The sequence below is a fragment of the Bison bison genome, unplaced genomic scaffold (assembly GCF_000754665.1).
Source record: "Bison bison bison isolate TAMUID 2011002044 unplaced genomic scaffold, Bison_UMD1.0 scf7180017864451, whole genome shotgun sequence".
Classification (NCBI taxonomy): Eukaryota; Metazoa; Chordata; class Mammalia; order Artiodactyla; family Bovidae; genus Bison; species Bison bison.
The window spans coordinates 7,239,048-7,251,861 of record NW_011495013.1 but is presented as its reverse complement, the minus strand read 5'-3'; the positions used below and the strand labels follow the sequence as shown (position 1 = coordinate 7,251,861).

The window sequence follows — 12,814 nt, the reverse complement described above, 5'->3', positions numbered from 1 at the left end:
CATGTAAAAATAAAAATAAAAAAATTTTTTTAAATATGTAGGTTAAGCCTTACATGCAGATCCCCACACCCGCCAAAAAAAAAAAAAAAAAAACAACCCTCTCCAAACAAGCAAAAACGCCTGCATACAGAGCGTTAATGGGTTGCCTGGAGTTACCACTCAGCTTTCCAACATGACCCCATGAAACAAGACTTCTCTCTGGTCTACTATTCATGATGTAGTTTCGGCAAGTGTGCTTTCCCTAGAAAGCAGCCCCCTCAGAAAGAACTCCAAGGGAGCATTTGCTTCTCCTCAAAGAAGAGAATATAAAAGCATACAGTTATGACTTCACTTGACTATTAACAACGCGGCAGGCAAAGGAGGTATTTGAATTTCTCATCTTTTGTAAAGACATCATAATTTACAATTCTCAGGAAACCCTCAGCCTCACAGCCCACTTTCTTTTGACAGTACTTGCTCCAATCATGACAAGCAGTCTTTTGTCCAAGCCTCTATCTGAATTTTGTGCCTACAACACTATCCAATGCATACACATGAAAACTGGCAGTCACACCTCCCTCATCCTCTCCTATCTTCTCTTCGCATCTCCCTATTTAGGATCTTCAGGTCTTTTATTCAAATCCTCAGTAGCTCTCAGCATCAAGTCATAGTTATTGCAGAGATAACACATATGTTCTTATGATTTAGATACGTTATATTTTTAAAACTGAACAAGTGAGTTAAAATTACCCAGGAAAATACCATAATACTCACCCAGTAAATAATCACTGAGCGAATGAATGGATAAATGCCCTGTCACTCACTTCTGAGCTAGCTGCAGACAGCCTCACTCTACCACAGAGATGTGACCATGGAGAAGGCTACCTTTGGATGGGAAGGTGAAGTTTATGGTATTCGGGTGTGCAACATCTACTCACTTGCATGCCTTCTTGCCCAGAGATGCCAATGCCAATGTCTGCCACTTGAATCATGCTGACATCGTTGGCACCGTCACCTTCGTGAGACAGGAGAAGAGAAACAGATGAGGAGCAAAGAAAAGATGCAAACTACAAATCAGTAGCAGCCTCTCAAGCCAACAAACTAATCCTTCAAGGTTTATCCCATGTCTCCAAGATGCCTGGAAGCTGGCTAAGCAGGAATTCAAGGTGGTATCCCATTGCCATCAGAAGAATTCCAAATCAGTACTACTTGAAAATCCTTTACCTGGGCTAGCCTCCCCTTTGTCTATGTCACTTACTCTACTTCCAATTTCCCAGATATACTCTGCTTCTTCTAGCCCTGCACCTCGTGTTTCTCTATTCCTATAACACTGCCCTCATCATCCCCGCCCCACCTTGCTAGATTTTAATTGCTCTCTCAGCTTAGATATCACTTCCTCTGGGAAATCCTTCTCATATTCCTTTTAAATAATACTTATTTATTTGCTTATTTATGGCTATGCTGGGTCTTTGTTGCTATGTGGGCTTTCTCTAGTTGCAGTGAGCAAGGGCTACTCTCTAGTTACGGTGCGTGGGCTTCTCTTTGCAGTGGCTTCTCTTCTGGAGTACAGGCTCTACTGAGCATGGGCTTCAATGGCTGCAGCACACTGGCTTAGCTGCCCCACAGCATATGGAATCTTCCTGAACCAGGGATTGAACTCGTGTCTCCTGCATTCGCAGGTGGACTCTTAGCCACTGGACCACCAGGGAAGTCATCATGTTTCTTTTAGATATGATGCCCCTTCCTTAGGTTTCAAGTACCACTGAGTGTGTCTCTAGTAAACCTGTCACGTGGTATTATTATGGTTGCTATAGATTTCCTTGTCTCAACACAGGGGAAGCTTCTTAAGGGGAGTTACTACATTCCCACTGGTAATGAACATTGGTTGTTTCCAACTGCCCAGCAAACTTTACTTGTTTTCTAATGAAGTATCCTACCTTTTCCTGGGGACTGAGTCCATGTGTTTTGTTAGGATGAACCCAAATCTCCAGATTTGGGATGGGCAACTGAAGCAAGCCTGGGAAATTAGCATCATCTGTTCCCTGGCCTCAGTGATTGGTTCAGAGATGGGTACATGATTCAACTTAATTGATACAATTGACATGTCCAGGGCTCTAGCCTCAGGAACATACGGATCCAGGGCCTTGAACAATTCACTCATTTATATGTTCTTTCAATAGGACAGTTGAACAGAATTCCACCCTAACCCTGATACTTTATTCCAGCAACTTGAAAACATGTACTATTATTTCTCTCAGGTTGCTAATAGGATGAGATATAAAGGTGGGAATTTTCAGTGGCTAGAACAGCATCCTGAGGGGAGAGGCTACCTGAGACTGAAAATAATCCAGGTAGAAGCAGAGACTATAAGGGAAGACTGAGTTCTCATTGTGCTAATGTCTGAATTTTGGTATGTCACAGAACTTAATCTCACCCTGTTTCTCTTTTCCACTTATATTCATTTTTGGTGAGCTTATCTAATATCAAGGCTTTAAATATCATCACTAGACTTACAATTCCCAAATTTATGTCTCTAGCCAATTCCTCATTGCTAAAATCTCAGACTTTATCTCCAGCTGCCTACCTAACATCACTGCTGACAGCTAATGGATTTCTCAAACTTAATGTGTATAAGACCCAACTCCTGCTTTCCCTGACTCCATCTCAGTAAATGGATGCTCCATCCTTTATACTCTTAGAGATAAACCCTTGACCTCCCCCTTGACGCCTACTATTCTTCAACACATCCAAGCCATCAGCAAATTTAACCAGCTCTTTCTTCAAACCATGTCCATTATCTGATCACATCCCACCACCTCCTCTGCTCTCGCCTGGGCTCGATCCACAGTTCTCTTCTCCCTGAATTATTACAACAGCTGCTCAACTGGTCTTCCTTATGTCCTTGTGATCCAGTGGTTACTCCCAACACAGGAGCCAATGTGACCCTTCTCAACTTAAGGCAGATCATGTCCCTCCTCTGCCCAAAGTCCTCCTGTGGCTCCCTATCTCTACAGATAAAAGCCAAGATTCCTAATGGCCTCCAAGACTTTACATGATCTGGTTGCCTGCCATGTTTCTGCCCTTCACTAACCTGCAGAAGACCCTTCCTTTTGTTCAACCCGCTTTGGGTTTGACACGCTGAGCATGGTGCATATCCTGACATTTCACTGTCTTCTCTGCTAGAAACTACCCCCAACCCAGATCTCCTATGGCTGCTTTATCATCTCCTTCAAGTCTCTGCTCACGCCACCTAATCAGTAAGACTATCTCTGAAAAACCTATTTTAAATAGCAGCCCCTTCCCCCTCCCCCAATGCTCTTCATCCCTTGACTTTGATTTAATTTTTTCAATAGCACTTGTCACTATCTGACATCTTAAATCTTTATACCTTTTTGTTTTGTTTCACTTTTTACTGCATTGCCCTCCTCCTAGATGTAAGCTCCTTAAGAAAAGGTACTTTGTCGGTTTAGTACACTTGTCTTTCTCCACTGCCTAGGAAAATGCCTGGTACATAGAAGGCACTCAATAAACAGTTGTTGAACAAATAAATGAATTGTTAATTTTCCTGAGTTTAACTTTCTTGAAGGTAGAACTCAGGGACTTATCAGGTCTACGTTTAACTACATAACCCTCCTAACCCAGGTGATCTGATATGTAACACAGACTCCTATTATGTTGTTTTCTATGTCACATCTCTACCACCTGATTCATAACAGGGGGCCAAATAGGTGATGGAGGGGAACGGGGAGGCAGTCGGGGATGGAGAGAAAGAAGGGAGGAGAACGACAGACCCAGAGAAGGGCAAAGGGATGTACGGAAGAAAGGACAAACAGAAGAATCAGCTTTTGGTGTGACACGAAAGGGAGAAGCATGGGGCTGGGTTCCACTCCCACTCACCGATGGCCAGGGTCATCACCCGGAGGTGGCTTCGAACCAGTTTTACCACCTCGCTCTTCTGCAGGGGCGTGGCTCGGCAGCAGACCACAGCTTGGCAGCGAGCAGTCAGCTCCAGGAACTGCTTCTGCAGACTCTCCTGCAGGGCAAACTCCAGGGTCTTCCCTGTGATAATGAGTGCAGCCCGAAGCCCTGAGCCCTGCAGGGTGGGAGGAGGCTGGTGTAAACTCGCACTCAAGGATGCTTGCTCTGGAGAAGCTGGGTTCTTCTGAAGTTCTTTCAAAATTGTATCCATCAGCATCTCACAGGCATTCTTGAAACAAGAGGCACAAACATTTAGCCTCAGGGCTCCCCTGCTGGCCACCTTCAGCTAAATTTATCACTGCTATTCTTTAACATCTGCCGCATCCAGGCAACCCCAGGGAGGGAGTAACAGGTTCCTTTTGAAGACCTCACAGCTCTTCTGCAGAGACTTCTGTGTGTATGTGGGAAGGGGATAAATAGATGAGGAACACCTCACTTCCAACTACACAACTGAGAAATAGGTGTAAGATTTGTTTATTTGTGCAGTTTACAAATATTTGTGCAGTTTACTTCTCAAACTATAAATCTCAAGTGTGCTCTCGTCTCATTCTTCCATTTTCTCTGTGCTTGGCTTTAGGCAAATTATATAACCTCTCTCACCCTCAACTTTCTAATCTGAAAAATACAAATGTCTACATTATAAAGTTGTTGTGAGGAGTAAGTGAAATAATACACGCAAAGCTCCTAGTGTAAAGCACAATACTCAGAATTTAAAATGGTAATTATTATTTTTCTCTTCTTTTTGATTCAACTCGTTTATTCACTCATTCACTTACTATTTACTGAGAATTCTAGGTGCTGGGGACAAGTCAATGAACCGGAAGTCCCCACCCTCACCGAGCTAACATTCTGGTCCTGTTCTCAGCGGCCTCAACACAGTTGGTTTGCATACAATCCCCTCCACTCTCCTCACCCCCGGCTTGTTAGGAAGGTCTCTGAAGACAGATAGCACTTTTAATTTATTTTTGAAACCATCATAATGCCTAAAAGAGGACCAAGTTAGTCACTCAATAAATATTCATTGATGAATTCTACTCAAAACAAGAACAATATAACCAGAAACTACAGTGTCAAATGACACAAAGGACAGAGACAAACAAAAGCCTAGAGCACTGCATTTAAGTTTATACACTCGGTCTAAAACAGTTTATTCAGGAAAGAGTCCCTCACTCAGAGACCATTTTCTCTTATTTCAAATGCTGTTTTATCAAGTATTTCTCAACCCACAATAAAATAGACTATAGTAGGTATGGATATGTAGGCACACATGGACACAACAAAGGCTTAACAACCTTACTTAACAACAGGGATGGATACACAATTAACAAGAGAGTCAACTTCAAAATGGAGCTACCTGGCAACCTTTACCATGGGTACAAATCTGATCCCATACACCTCAAATGTCCCCAGTGAATCAAATATGCTCATTAGAGGCTCAAAATGTAATAGTAAAAAATTATCTTTAAAAACCCTCTGAAGTTTGGTTAAACTAAAATGGTACATGCGGAAGGTAACATACTCTGCAGTCACTGAAAATCAAGATCTATTAACCTGTTGTGTGCTGTTCAGTTGCTAAGTCATGTCCGCTTCTTTTGCAACCCTATGGACTGTAGCCCACCAGACCCATCTGTCCAGGTGATTTCCCAGGCAAGAATACTGGAGTAGGTTGCCACTTTCTTTTCTGGGGGGTCTTCCCAACCCAGGGATCAAACTCACGTCTCCTACAGTGGCAGGCGGATTCTTTACTAGTGAAGCACCAGGGGAGCCCTTACATCTGCCAGGGGCCATATTAAATAATGTATATTTCCCCATTTAATACACACAACAATGCTATAAAATAGGGATTACTCTCAAATTACAGGTAAGGAAAATGACTCAGGTGGTTAACTCCCAAAGGTCACATACCTGGTCACTGGCAGGCTAAGCATTTGAATCCAGGTCTTACTAGACTTAAGGGCACATCCATTTTAGTGACTAAAATCACCAGGCATTTTCTGGTGCTAACTCCCTAGCTGATACTGGGATCTGGCTGCTAGTTTTGCTTATAGGTTCCTGAGCCACTGTCCACTGCCAAGGAAAACTAAGTCTGTATTAAGGAAAATTCTCCTCCCTCAAAATGTACCATCTAGTTGGGTACTGACTGACGACTGACCATAAAAACATGGCTAATCAAACATGGTAGCCTGTGACCAAGACCCAAGACATGATCCGGGTGACAAGTTCCAGAGAATTTCTGAGAGGCAGGTTGCTATGCCAAAATGAACGTGACTGATAGAGTCTGACAACTTAGGAAGGAAGGAGGAAGGTTTTCCAGGCAAATTATACAACACGCACAAATTCTTAGTATCACTGTATTAAGAATATTCAATAAAATGCCTGTTTAACTAATTAGATTATTTGTGTTAGAGATGAGTGACAGGGCTGGAGGGAAGAGGGTATTGGAAAATATAGGCTGAATCCAAACCTTTTAAATTCCTTCTCCCTAAAAAAGGAGAAGAAAAAACTTTTTTCCCTTCAAGTTCTTTCAACTTTTGATATTCTCAGGTGCACTATATAAGATTTGCCACTAGAGGGCAAGATTATCCTCTGAGCCTAATTTTAGAATTACCAGGAAAATACAAGATTACACCAGAAATCACTTCCCCTCAGCTTGAAAGGGAGGTAGGTGCCTGCCTCACAGCTTGACATATTTTGTCATCATGGGCTAAATCTGGTCAATTCAGTGATAATTCAATATGGGGGTAAAGGGAGAAGCAAATACAATGTAAATTCTTTTAATGGGAATTTTTTCCTTTGAATCATTATATTTTCCAAGCCTTTAAAATAACTAAACAAGCTACATTGCTGGATAGTAGTAGCAGTACAGTCGCTAAGTCGTGTCTGACTCCTCTGACCAAATGGACTGTAGCCTGCCAGACTCCTCTGTCCATGGAATTCTCCAGGCAAGCATACTGTGAGTGGGTTGCCATTTCCTTCTCCAGGGGAGTTTTCTGACCCAGGGATTGAACCCAGGTCTCCTGCATTACAAGTAGTCTCCTGCATTGCAGCCCCGATTCTTTACCGACTGAGCCACCAGGGAAGTCCAACTGCTGGACAGAAGAACTAATTATCAAGGAGCTAATGGTTATTGGTTTTTCTTTCTCCTAACAGTCATGAAATCACAAGTATTCCACTGGCTTTGGAAAAAAAAAAGGAGACTGGGCTAATCTCAGGGTACATACTTTACTTTCAGTATTGAGGACGAAGAGCTTGTCATTCGGCTCCAGTAGTTTGCACGCATAAGCAATGTTGACAGCTGTCTCCTGTTTGTCCCCTGTCAGCATCCAGATCTTGATTCCAGCTTTGTGAAGGGCTTCTATAGCCTCAGGGACCCCCTCCTGCAGACGATCTTCAATGCCAGTAGCACCTAGAAAATAACCAGAGTTCAATAGGGCTTGTAAGAAACAAAAGCCAGCTGAAGCCCGCCTAAACTATGATGGAACCCTATCTGTTAGCTGATCCTGTCCTGAACTATGCAAACCACTCCAGTAGCTTCAAGGGGTCCAAATGAAATGTTGACCCCTCAGACCAAAATCATATACAAAAAAGTAATACTGGGGGAGGAAAGCCTTAGCAATCAATGAGTTTATCAAACTCACTTGCTCTCCTTCTGGCTAGCTTTCTTCTAGGGGGTTCGAGGGGATTTCACTCAGTTACTTATATAAACTTAATCCCCAATTTTATAATTCTATAATTCCCAAGGGTAAAGACAGGCTTTTAAAGAATGTTCTGGTCAGTAACCCACAATATCTATTTTTAATGCTCTTTCATACTATAAGTCCATAATTTCCTTTTCTAAAACAACTGAGACTAGCTATATTTTGGAACTCAAAAGCTCTGCAGATTTTTAAGTAACACGGTACATGTGTCATATCTTATAATATCTGGTAATCAAGCATATTAATATTTCTTTAGCAAAACTTATAAATTACAATCACACTAATTAGGATAATAAACACTTTAAACTGTCTTATCAAATGAGGCCTGATCTTGCCAATAAATGAGTTTTGGCGCTAAACCCACAGAGCATGTTGAGTTTGGGACTGCAGATGAGGAAAAGTGGATCTATTATAGACCATTCACACTGTCATGGAGAAATGACTTGGGAGGAAGATCATTACTCCACTGGCTAGAGACCAAGTCAGGTCATTGCTTTTCTCTGAACCTGAGGAATGGAGCTTAGAGACTGGTATTTTGGTGTGTTAGCATTTATATTAGTATCTAGAGGTCCAGACTCTAAAACAGTGTTTTTCAATCTTGACTTCCTCTTGGGAACTACTTGGGAAACTTTGAAAAATTCAAATACCCCGGCCACATATCAGGCCAACTGAATCAGATTCCATGGGTAGGCACTGGTACTATTTAAACTGCTCCAGGTGATTTTAAGATGCAGTTCAATCTGAAACAAGAGGTGTCAGGTGTGCAACTTTTAGCTGAAACCAAAAAGTAAGAGAGAGAAAAAAATTTTTAGTCCAATTGCAGGCACAGAATAAAGAATATGGGCCCTAGAGTGAGGGATGGATAGCTCTGAGCTTCTCACCAGCTCTGCCGGTGACTAGACTGTGACTCTGAACAAGTCATTAAACTGCTCTGTGCCCCAAGTTTCTTCTACATACAACAGATCTGTAGCGTGGGATTCAAAAAGACAACATATATTAAAAAACCTTATCCAATACCTGGCAAGAAACTCTAGCTTTCTTCTCTTGAACAAGAGTATTTATTCAGCTTTATAGTCTATGTTAAGTGTTGAATTGTTAAATGATCTTAAGGATGATCACCCTGACCCTACCACAAATGAAGTCAAGTTTATTGTGGTTGAAAATGGACTGGGAAAGATTGGAAGGTGGGTAGAAATCAAACTGGACAGGGTGGATAGAACCACAAATATATATTGGATTAAAGTGGGAAAAAAAGGCACTGGTGAATAAATAACTAATACAGAGACATTAAGCATTTAAAAAAATTCTCCATTAAGACAATACACCATAGTCCACCTACCAAGTAAAGTTAGTTTGTTCTCCAACCTCATGGCAGATTCAAGGAGTAATTCTTCCCTGTTGTCAATGCTGGTTTCAGCTAAAAAATGATTTCTCAGCCACTCTGCATATTCAGTGTCACTCATGACCTATGGAGGGGGAAAAAAGCTATGAGGCAGGCTATGTGATAAACCTGTCAAGACCCACCCTAGAAAAATATCAAACCATGAACTCATTTTAGGTATACCTTTTTCTGTGTTCACTCAGGCCAGGTCCAAATACCATAGGCAGTAGCAAACCTTTCTATGATCAGACTAGTAAAACCCTGAGGATGGATGGACCCTGTAGCTCAGTATCTCTGGGAAATTCTACTCATAAGATGCAAGTGGGTTAATCCATTTAATTAAACCAGGAACTATGAAGAGAGAAAGGAGAAAGGAACCACTTGAAAAGTGAAATCCAGGGGCATTCTAATGGTGCAGTTGAGAAAGTGGCGTTGGGTACTCAATTTCAGGTGTCACAGAACTATAGGGCAGCACTGTTTTGTTTGGCTGTACCATGCGGCACGTGGGATCTTGGTTCCCCCACTCAGGGATCAAACCCACACTCCCTGCATTGGAAGCTTGGAGTCTTAACCACTGGACCACTGGGAAAGTCCCACCTTTGATTTCTTTTGATGGTTGGTTTATGGGGTGAGTTATTCATAGGGGTTACAAGAAAGAGGAAGCCAAATGATTAAAGCAAGAAAGCTCTCTTCCAAACAAAACATTAAGTGGAATTCCTAGAGAAAGAACCAATGCTACATGTTCCTTTGTCTTCAGCTTGCTATAGAGAAGAAATCTACTTTCAATTCTTATAAAGCAGCATGCAGTTGATGGGGTGAGCCAATTCCTCTATTCATTCTTGCCCACAAGGTAATTTGATTTGGGAGAATCTGACATTTGCTGGGCTATATCTTTATTAGGACAGAATCATTCCACTGAAAAGGCAGAGGCTCTGTTTTGATCTTAATTTCTTCATTCTTACAACCATGTGTGAGACAGGCTTTTGATTATCCTTGCAGCTGAAATTAAGTGCTTCGGAGTCTATAAAATATGCTACTTTCCCTAAGGCAGTTCCCAAGAATTAGAATTTGGGAAAGAAATGAAAGATGCAAGCACTGGCCTCAGGACCTAGTTATAGTCTCCAGTTCAGTTAAGACTCCAATTCAACCCGCAGTTCTCTCAGGAGCTCTATTGTTTAGGTATTATCGGACAGCCATTAAAGAATGGATACTTTGATCTACACAACTCTCTCTATCTTCTCTACTAGTTAGAGCTTACAATGAAGGACAGAAAATTGACACTCTGGCTTCTAACACAGCAAAAATTAACTGCAGGGCTCAGAGCCAGGGAGGGAGAGGATGACAGAATGAGTGGGAGGTAGTTATGGAGGAGAGAGAGAGTTGGCAAGAGCAGCCTTCTTGGTTCTCCTCCAGTATTTCCCCTGTGTGGGCTGACAGATAAAACACTGAAGGACAAGAAACAAGGAACAAAGTCTTAGCTATATCTTGATAGCAGACTCCCTTCCCTTCCCCATAAGTACATTCTTCCCTTGCCTTAGGCCTTACTAGACTCTCCTTCCCTACCTTAACTAGACTTCCCCATCTTCTCCTGCCAGGGCTCTCATCAATGAGCTAGCTGAATCTCCACTGAAGGAAGAAACATTACCTAGGTGTGCATTTGGGGATACAGTTGTAGGGATGGGACTTGGCATGTCTGGGCTTATTAATAAGGGGGGGGGATCTCAAGGTGTAAGGTTTTGCATAGGCTTATTACACCTGAGTGGGCTTCCCAGGTGGCACTAGTGGTAAAGAACCTGCCAATGCAGGATACATAAGAAGATGCGGGTTCAACCCCTGGGTCAGGAAGATGCCCTGGAGAAGGAAATGGGAACCTACTCCAGTATTCCTGACTGGAGAGGCCCATGGACAGAGGAGCCTGGTGGGTCCACAGGGTTGCAAAGAGTCAGACACAACTAAAGCAACTTAGCACATAGCACACATTACAGCTGAGCAGCTGGACTTGGTCAGTACAGAAGCCATGCCCCACTGGCCAAGGGGCACAAAAAAAACTTAATGAATTTACTCTTAAAAGACTCTGTATCTCAGTTTCTCCCAGGCTCCCAGGGGTGGTTTTGGTAGTAACACCCCTCAAATCACTTCTGGAACTCGACTTTCTTATTACATCATTTTTTATGTAGAAAGGAAAAACTAGGTCTCAGGATTATTCTACATAGAGAATAATCAAAACTGAGATAATATTTAGGGAATTTATCTGGATTTACAGATAAAGATGTACAAGCAAACAAGGAAAAAATATCAAGAACTTCTACGGTGAAAATAAAGGCCAGTCTCTGGCCTCATTCATTAAAAATGCTGCAAGACAGAGGAATGACATTTACAAGGTACTGAGAGCAGAGAGTAGGATCCAGGAATTTTTATTCCCAGCCATACTGCAGTTTCCAAATGAAAATACTCAAATCTATTGAAAACTTTTCTGGCAAAATACTTTGAGAACAAACTGACCAAATAATATATAAGGAATAAAGAAGCTATATGAAAAGAAAGCCACTGGCCCAGGAACTTTCTCAGATATCTGGATCAGGGTTTGATACATGCTTGTTTTCATTAAATGATGGTCGAACACAGGAAAGAAGGAAGCCAGAGGGTGCCCCAAGCAGCCTCACCCTCTTCGCTATACACAGAGTGCGCAGGCCTCGTTTGGCGTAGTCATCCAAGTGCTTCTGGGTTTTCTCCCTTATCATCATCTGCTGTTTTTCCAGACCTGGTCCATCTGAAATAATTGACGACACACAAGTGCTCCTACCAGCTTATCCAACGACAGACATTTTTAAAAAATAATGGAAGCTTAATCCATAACAAACAAAAGGCCTCACAGTTTTGAATCCTAAATGTGCATTTATAAAAGGGACCCCCTCAGAATAAATTTTTCCCTTGTTCCTTTCTCCTTGGGGAGAAAAAGGCCCCCAAATTAATATAAATAGCATTCCCACAACAGTGATAATGACAGTAACAATGATTATACTGATGCTGGCTGTCTTCCACCGAGCACTTACCATTTTCTAGGCTCTGAGCAGAGGCACTGCATATATTGCATATAGTATATCCCTTTGATCCATTATCTGCTGATTATACTATGGACAAACGTTATTTGTTCTTGTAAAAATGTGAAAGACTATACTTGAGAACCCTAATATTGCGTAAGAATTATATAAAAATGTGAAACCCTATACTTGAGTGTAACTTCTATTGTTTTAAATGTTTGTGTCCTCTGCCATGAGTTACACAACATTCTTACTTTCAAAAGAAAGAATACAGATTTGAACCCTGGTCTATGGAACCCCAAAACTTAGGTGCTTTCTCACCAAATCCTAGGCAACTTCCCCTACTTCATCAAGTGTGATGGATCCTCACAGATCTGCTTGTTTGCCTTTACAAGACCATTGAGAGTAGCCCTGTGATCACCAAGCCCTTCCCATCACTTCTTTCTCAGACCTGCATGAACCCACCTGGGGAAGCCACAGAGAGCAACTCCATGATTGCAGAATCAGCACCCTTTGTATATACCACCACTTGGTTGGAAAGGGGGTGCCGGACCACCACGGACATTCTTTTTCTTACTGAGTCAAAGGGCAGGATGTGTAGGAGTTGAAATGTTAATGGTCCCAAAGCGGCAAAGTCCACCACGACCTGCTCTGGGGTCCGGGACTGCAGAGTGCACTGGTAAGCCCGGGCAGCATACACTAAGGCAGCTTCATCGGGGCTCTCAGCCTCATAACAC

The 12,814-nt window shown here is 42.2% G+C and overlaps 1 protein-coding gene across 9 annotated transcripts in view; it reads right to left on the bottom strand.

The window, feature by feature from the left end:
- ATP10D (ATPase, class V, type 10D) overlaps positions 1-12,814 on the bottom strand; it is a 134,301-nt gene that overhangs the window by 31,234 nt on the left and 90,253 nt on the right. For 7 of the 9 annotated variants that reach the window (XM_010858869.1, XM_010858870.1, XM_010858866.1 and 4 more), the window contains 6 exons: positions 12,543-12,814; positions 11,700-11,806; positions 8,995-9,121; positions 7,179-7,363; positions 3,877-4,186; positions 918-994 (listed from right to left, as the gene is read on the bottom strand). In XM_010858869.1, coding sequence (XP_010857171.1) covers positions 918-994; positions 3,877-4,186; positions 7,179-7,363; positions 8,995-9,121; positions 11,700-11,806; positions 12,543-12,814 — 1,078 coding nt within the window. The remainder of the gene's footprint in view (positions 1-917; positions 995-3,876; positions 4,187-7,178; positions 7,364-8,994; positions 9,122-11,699; positions 11,807-12,542) is intronic. The other 2 variants (XM_010858867.1, XM_010858872.1) reach the window with 2 other exon arrangements.